Below are 8,329 nucleotides of genomic sequence, written 5' to 3'. Positions count from 1 at the left end.
TCTGTTTTTGATAAATGCATGAGATGCCTATTAAAAAAATTGAAAAAATTGAAAAATGAGCAAAAAGAAAAATGAGAAAAAAGAGAAAAAGAAAAAGAAAAAAGAGAAAATGCTGAAAAGTAAAAAAAGAAAAGATTGGGAAAGAAAGTTGGTTCTGCTGGTTGCTTAGTTTGGAGGCGATGATGGCTTGGCTTTATGCTCAGTTTAGCCTTAACAACGCAGGTGTCAGCGGTAGAAGAGACACCCTAGTCTGAATTGAACGGTCGTCGGGCAGGATTTTTCAAATTCGTTGACCTAATCAGGTTTGCTGCTGACCAATAGTAACTGAACCCCTTTTGGGTTCTGGGTCCCAATTTATTTCACTTTTGGACCATCTCTTGGGTCTATTATTTTTAAGTTTTCATTCTTTAGACCTGCACTTTATTTTTGGGCTTGGTCCATTCTTTAATTTATTAATCCGTCGTCCCAATTTATTTCACTTTTGGGTCATATCTGTAAGACATTTATTTTTGTTTTAATAAATTTTGTTTTGTTAAAAAAAAAAATTTCAAATTTCACCCTTCTGTAAAGAGACAGCGACTACCTTCTGCGTAGTTGCGGCAGACTGGCGGACGAGCTGAGGTGCGGTGCTGGAGTGACGACCGGAAGCCGGCGGTGGAGAGAAGTCAAAACTTCATCCTTGCTATATCTTCTCCCTCTCGTCGTAAGCAGAGGTAGGGAGGTAGGAGGCTTGCACGGCACTTCCAGCCCATAAAAGAGTGCAAAAGATTCAGCACAGCCTCAATCACATCTAACCGGTATGCTTACAAGTTACAACCACACTTTTATTATTATTATTATTTTTATCATTGTCAGCTTTGATTTTGAGATTATTTTACTTGTGTTTAATTATTCATCCCATGTTTGTTAAAATTCAGAGTACTCATCTGTCAAATGTGGTCATCTAGGCTCTTCATTGTTTGATTTGGAACTTCTATACAATTACAAGAGTTTATTTATTTATTTTTTTTGTTTTGTTGTTGTTGTTGTTGTTGGGTGTTATTGTTAAGTACTCATTTTCAAGAACTCTGGATTGTTTGCCCTACTGAGTTACTGTGTTGGCTCTAGTTTCATATTTTGATGATCCTAAATGTTGATGGTTTGGACTTAGAATGGAATTGTGATTGATCTTAGAGTCTACGGATTGCTTATATTTTTACCTTATGGTATCTCTAAGGCCTGGCCTATTTTCATCCCTATTGCTAAATATCTGCTAGGCATGATTGGGCTTCATAAGTTTTCTATAATGGGTTTTGGAAAAAGGATCCTTTAACGATTTTATTGGTTTGCTTTGGATTGGGCATGTATGTTTAATACTCCAGTGTTGATTTGGTTTGCTTTGGTTTGGGTTTTCTTTCCCTATAAACCTATCCAAATCAATACATTCTAACTTTAAATTTTTTGTTAATCTTTTAAATCCTTAGTGTCTCAGGGCTGTCGAATCAGAGTATAGCGCAGAACCATGAAATTTAACGCAACTGATGATGTCTTGGAAGAGCTTCTCAACATTGAAGTTGAGCTTCAAGATGTCCAAGGCAAAGTTTCTTTGCCTCCAATTTTGTATTTCAATTTATTTTTGAGGGTATACACATAGTTTATTTTGTGTTCGTGCATATGTGTCTATGTGTATACAGTACAGATAAACGCGATATATGGACCAAGAATTTGTTTGCTGTTCTTGCTACTGGAGCAAATGATATGGATTCCCTTTGTTTATTGAGGTTGAACCGTTGAACTGCTAAAACGAACACTAATGGACCTTTGTTCCAAAAAGTTTTGGCAGTATATTGCTTTTATGTGAAATTCCATAATGTGCCTTGCATGGTTTAGAATTTCAAAATACTCCAGGTGGCACCTTGTTTAAGGGCTACAAGCTGATTTATTAGTAAGCTATTATGGAGAGTAGTATTTGGTTGTTTTAGCTCTAGAAGTCCATTATTTGTTCAGTGGTTTTATTACTTTCTAATTGGCGCTATTGGTGTTCTCAACTAAATGGTTACTTTGTCTCCTTGTCTAGACCAAATAAAGTTATTGCTTGATCAACAAGAGAAATTGCAAAACAGACAATCTGAACTTAAGGCTTGGTTAGAAAGCCATGAATCATCTAGAAGCAGCTCTTGCAATGATAACACTACTGTTTCAAGAGAGAACTGGTCGAGACCATTCCCATGGGATTCTCAAGCTGATGATATTAGGTTCAATGTTTTTGGAATATCCAAATACCGTGCTAATCAGCGAGAGGTCAGTGTTGACTCAACTATGCTGTCAATTTTTATCTTCTAGGTCAATTTTAATAAGCAACAAGAAAATACTAATAAATTTCTTAGTGTAATATAATTTGTTTGGTAGTAAATATTGGATTTTGTAAATGCATTTCTTGTGCTATTTGAAGTTTAAGAGTGTTTGCATCAAGTTTGAGTTGTTTTGGCATCATAGTTCATGTTTCATGCAGAAAGAGAACCTAGAGAAAAGATGCCTTGTTGCTGTGTTTTGTGGAACTTATTTGTAATTATAGCAATGTAATTTATGTCGGGATAATGCCTAATTATCTTGGTTTGATGTTAACAAATAAATATGGCTCATGATTGATTAAGTATGCATGAGATAGGTTATTGACTGCGCTTTGAAGAAATCCTCGGTTTCAAAGTTGATTATGCTGAATATTTAGCACCCAAGTGTAGTTGATAGGCTAAGTTTAATTTTACAAATATTGGATGTTGCCATTCTATGAGAGGAAGAACAAACTTTTCAAATTTCTACCCAAGTAGGTGGATTTCTCCCATTCCTTGGAGATTTTGCTAGTTTGGAACTTCTCAAAATTGTTTATTTCGGAGTACTTTCTTGTCAAATGGTAATTGTGATTTCACCAAGTGTTCATAAGCCTTCAAACAATGAGTCATGTGTTTTTCCTATGATAGATTATTAATGCAATCATGTCTGGAAGAGATGTCCTGGTAATTATGGCTGCTGGTGGGGGAAAGAGTCTGTGTTACCAACTCCCAGCAGTTCTCCGAAATGGAGTGGCTCTTGTTGTCAGCCCTTTGCTTTCTCTTATTCAGGATCAGGTTTTCTTAAATCATTTGAACTATGCATTTCTACCTTTATGGTACTTATATAGCTTTTTGACATTATTCCTTGCTGTAGGTTATGGGGTTGACTGCAATAGGCATCCCAGCTTTCATGTTGACCTCACTGACAACTAAGGATGATGAGAAGTTCATATACAAGGCCCTTGAAAAGGGTGAAGGAGAGCTTAAGGTTTTGTATGTCACACCAGAAAAGATATCAAAGAGCAAAAGGTTTATGTCAAAACTCGAAAAGTGTCACAATGCTAGTCGTCTTTCCTTGATTTCCATTGATGTAAGTATGGTATATCATATTTCAAAATTTAACATCCTATTTGCTAATCCAGACATCCAGTGATAATATCTAGATGAGTGTGTCCAATCCAATGCAGAACACTAGATGGGACATATTAATTTTTTAATGCCCTAGAAATATGATAGTTAATGTATTCGTTTCTTGGTTTTCTTCTTTTAATGTTTTTGTTCCATCTAGAATATTTTTATAATTTTTTTAATCTTATTTATAAAGGACAGTTTTTAAGAAGGAAAAGGATTACATAAATGAGATCAAGTTCCCTTGTTTAAGTAAATTGAAGAATATATATGATGGGTTTTATGTTAAGGTCCATTTGGTGTCAAAGGACAATCACCCATTGGCAAGGTGGAAGCTCTGTGTTAAGCAAGAGACAATAAACTTGCTAGATATATTTGAATAGTCTAGTACTTTTAGGATATTGAAGATGCATAAGAGAGTCTAGATTCAAAAAATTTTGTTTTACCACATGTGATAATATGGGACTTCATTTTGTATTCGAGCAAAATCAATTCCAACGTGTATTGGTAATTCATCCAATACTAGCCTTCTAATCCCTTACGTAGTAGATTGATTGAACCATATTTCATTGTCCAAGAAAGGAGTGGATCAAAAGCCTTGCCTTTGTACCCTGCCACATAGGGTGAGCTTTAAAGCATATTGTTGAAACCCTAAGTGCTTTTAGGATTGGGCTCATTAGTCTAATAGTCTATTCTTGTATAAATAGGATATATCTATACAGTTTTTAGTAGAGAATACAATGAATCAACTTATTCTTCACATGGTATTAGAGCCTAAACCCTAATACTCTAATCTCTTCCGTCGGCGCCGCCACCGGAGTGCTACCCACTTGCCGCGACTGTTTTCTCGTTCTGTCATCTGCCTTGTGGTTTTTCTCCCAAACCAACACTACAGGCCTCACCGGAACCCCGTCGCGAGCTTGAGGCTGAAACCCGGTCGTCGCCCGCCGCCACGCGCCACCGCCGTCGCCGGGAGGTTCTTCGTTTTTCCGGCCAGATCTCTCTCGTCTGATCTCCGATCAAGACACCGCTACCACCATTGTTTTCGTCTCGACGAGACGTTCCTGATTGTGTTCTCAGTTTCTCCATCACCCCTAGTCAATAGTCAACTCGCCGGTCAATGGTTAACTCGCCGGTCAACCTTTCCTTGAGGCAGATTTTATTGTTCTTTTGAAAAATATATATGGCTTCCTCTCTCACCATTGGTACCTCCTCTTTGTTGTGTCTCTCTCAAGCTAGTACCACTAGTACTTGGATTCTAGACACAGGGGCCTCAGACCACATTTCTGGTAATCTATCTCTTATGACCAATGTCACGAAGTCTAAAACTTTGCCTATGGTTACCTTAGCTAATGGTCATCAAACACCAGCTGCCGGTGTTGGTCAGGCTTTTCCTATGCCATCTTTCCCTTTAGAGTCAGTTTTATATGTTCCTAATAGTCCTTTCAACCTTATTTTTGTGAGTAAAATTACTCGTACCTTGAACTGCTCCATAACCTTTTGTGCGAATTCAGTTATTGTGCAAGATCGTAGTACGGGAAAGGTGATTGGCATCGGGATTGAGTCACAAGGCCTCTATTACCTTCGTGGTGGTGATCATGCTGCCTATGTTTTCACAGACTCTCATATGCTTCTCCATAGTCGTTTGGGCCATCCTAGTCTCTCAAAACTTCGACGGATGGTTCCAGGTTTGTCTTTAGAATCATTAGACTATGATTCATGTTACCTTGGAAAGCAATCACATAAGTCTTTTCCACAGAGAGTCAATAATCGGGCTGCATCTCTCTTTGATTTAGTTCACACTGATGTCTGGGGTCCATGTCGTGTCAATTCTACTTTGGGGTTTCGTTATTTTGTCACTTTTACTGATGATCATTCTAGGTGTACTTGGGTTTTCCTTATGAAAGATCGTTCTGAGTTATTCCAGATTTTTCAAAATTTTTATGCTGAAATACAAACCCAATTCGGTAAACTCATTCGTGTTTTGCGTAGTGACAATGCTAAGGAATATCTCTCTAATTCATTTCAGTCCTATATGACATATCGGAGTAGGGATGGCAATGTGCCCCGTCCCCGTTGGGGATCCCCGTCCCTGACGGGGACGGGGATCGGGGAAAAATTCGGGGATCGGGGACGGGGACGGGGAATTTATGAAGTTCCCCGTTGGGGACGGGGACGGGGACGGGGATACCCCTCCCCGCCCCGCCCCGTCCTCGAAAAATTATAATAATTAAAAATTATATATATATATATATATTTATTTATTTATTTATATTTATAAATGTAATATATGCCACTGTTGTGGCAGTGGCTAGCCATTACGTATATATATTACATTATAAATGTAATATATGCCACTGTAGTGGTAGCGGCTAGCCATTACGTATATATATATATATATTACATTTATATATATATATATATATATATAGGATCGCGTTCAGGTGCGTACTGGCCGCCCAGGAGAGAACTGCGGACGAATCACAGCGCGCCACGTGTCCGGAATGTAGTTGCACATAACGTTATGCACGTAATGTTATAACTAGGTGCACATAGGTGCACCCAGGTGCATAAATGTTAACAACGTAAATTACTTGCACTTGTAAGTGAAAATAGGTGCACACGTGCAAGTAAAATGTATTACAAGTGCAAGTAAATTGTACAATGAGCATCAATACTAAGTGTACCTAATGTTATAACTAGGTGCACCTATTGCTATAACTAGGTGCACATAGGTTGCAACCAGGTGCATGAATGTTAACACAGTAAATTACTTGCACAAGTGCAAGTAAAATGTATTGTAGATGCCTGTAAAATGTATTACAGGTGCAAGTGAATTGTACAGTGAGCATCAATACTAAGTGCACCTAATGTTATAACTAGGTGCATCTAATGTTATAACTAGGTGCAACCTATGTTATAACTAGGTGCACCTAGGTTGCACCCAGGTGCATGAATATTAACAAGGTAAATTACTTGCATTTGTAAGTGAAAGTATTTGCGAAAATAGGTGCATGAATATTAATAAGGTAAATTACTTGCACTTGTAAGTAAAAATAGGTGCAAAAATAGGTGCACTTTTAAGTGAAACTAGGTGCACTTTTAAGTGAAACTAGGTGCACTTGTAAGTGAAACTAGGTGCACCAAAGTTCCAGTTATTTACGAAAATGCCACCGCGTTATTTTNAGAGAGTCAATAATCGGGCTGCATCTCTCTTTGATTTAGTTCACACTGATGTCTGGGGTCCATGTCGTGTCAATTCTACTTTGGGGTTTCGTTATTTTGTCACTTTTACTGATGATCATTCTAGGTGTACTTGGGTTTTCCTTATGAAAGATCGTTCTGAGTTATTCCAGATTTTTCAAAATTTTTATGCTGAAATACAAACCCAATTCGGTAAACTCATTCGTGTTTTGCGTAGTGACAATGCTAAGGAATATCTCTCTAATTCATTTCAGTCCTATATGACATATCGGAGTAGGGATGGCAATGTGCCCCGTCCCCGTTGGGGATCCCCGTCCCTGACGGGGACGGGGATCGGGGAAAAATTCGGGGATCGGGGACGGGGACGGGGAATTTATGAAGTTCCCCGTTGGGGACGGGGACGGGGACGGGGATCCCCCCCCCCGCCCCGCCCCGTCCTCGAAAAATTATAATAATTAAAAATTATATATATATATATATATTTATTTATTTATTTATATTTATAAATGTAATATATGCCACTGTTGTGGCAGTGGCTAGCCATTACGTATATATATTACATTATAAATGTAATATATGCCACTGTAGTGGTAGCGGCTAGCCATTACGTATATATATATATATATTACATTTATATATATATATATATATATATAGGATCGCGTTCAGGTGCGTACTGGCCGCCCAGGAGAGAACTGCGGACGAATCACAGCGCGCCACGTGTCCGGAATGTAGTTGCACATAACGTTATGCACGTAATGTTATAACTAGGTGCACATAGGTGCACCCAGGTGCATAAATGTTAACAACGTAAATTACTNGGTGCACGTCATGTTATAACTAGGTGCACATAGGTGCACCCAGGTGCATAAATGTTAACAAGGTAAATTACTTGCACCTGCAAGTGAAAATAGGTGCACACGTGCAAGTAAAATGTATTACAAGTGCAAGTAAATTGTACAATGAGCATCAATACTAAGTGTACCTAATGTTATAACTAGGTGCACCTATTGCTATAACTAGGTGCACATAGGTTGCAACCAGGTGCATGAATGTTAACACAGTAAATTACTTGCACAAGTGCAAGTAAAATGTATTGTAGATGCCTGTAAAATGTATTACAGGTGCAAGTGAATTGTACAGTGAGCATCAATACTAAGTGCACCTAATGTTATAACTAGGTGCATCTAATGTTATAACTAGGTGCAACCTATGTTATAACTAGGTGCACCTAGGTTGCACCCAGGTGCATGAATATTAACAAGGTAAATTACTTGCATTTGTAAGTGAAAGTATTTGCGAAAATAGGTGCATGAATATTAATAAGGTAAATTACTTGCACTTGTAAGTAAAAATAGGTGCAAAAATAGGTGCACTTTTAAGTGAAACTAGGTGCACTTTTAAGTGAAACTAGGTGCACTTGTAAGTGAAACTAGGTGCACCAAAGTTCCAGTTATTTACGAAAATGCCACCGCGTTATTTTTTTAAAATTGCATCTGATTCGTTGATCTGGACACGTGGACGGCTGTCGAGCGTTCTCATTTCCTACCTGGGCGAGAGTTCGCACGAGAGTGCAACCCTATATATATATATATATATATATATATATATATATATATATATATATTTATGTATTTATTTAAAATGAAAATTTTAATTTTTAAAATTAAAATTACACTAATTTACAA

General features: G+C 37.7%; 1 protein-coding gene across 13 annotated transcripts in view; it reads left to right on the top strand.

Annotated features, from left to right (window-relative positions):
- The first annotated feature begins 543 nt into the window (after window positions 1-543).
- Window positions 544-8,329, top strand: part of LOC116022627 (mediator of RNA polymerase II transcription subunit 34) — a 29,080-nt gene continuing 21,294 nt past the window's right edge. For 5 of the 13 annotated variants that reach the window (XM_031263395.1, XM_031263396.1, XM_031263390.1 and 2 more), the window contains exons 1-5: window positions 545-797; window positions 1,464-1,574; window positions 2,057-2,280; window positions 2,958-3,104; window positions 3,184-3,399. In XM_031263395.1, coding sequence (XP_031119255.1) covers window positions 1,502-1,574; window positions 2,057-2,280; window positions 2,958-3,104; window positions 3,184-3,399 — 660 coding nt within the window. In that variant the 5' untranslated portion in view covers window positions 545-797; window positions 1,464-1,501. Of the gene's footprint in view, window positions 798-1,463; window positions 1,575-1,696; window positions 1,761-2,056; window positions 2,281-2,957; window positions 3,105-3,183; window positions 3,400-8,329 lie in introns of those variants that run through there. The other 8 variants (XM_031263393.1, XM_031263401.1, XM_031263403.1 and 5 more) reach the window with 5 other exon arrangements.

The sequence above is a fragment of the Ipomoea triloba genome, chromosome 6 (genome assembly GCF_003576645.1).
Source record: "Ipomoea triloba cultivar NCNSP0323 chromosome 6, ASM357664v1".
Taxonomy (NCBI): domain Eukaryota; kingdom Viridiplantae; phylum Streptophyta; class Magnoliopsida; order Solanales; family Convolvulaceae; genus Ipomoea; species Ipomoea triloba.
Note: the sequence above shows the minus strand (reverse complement) of the source record. Positions and strands in the feature narration are given on the sequence as shown.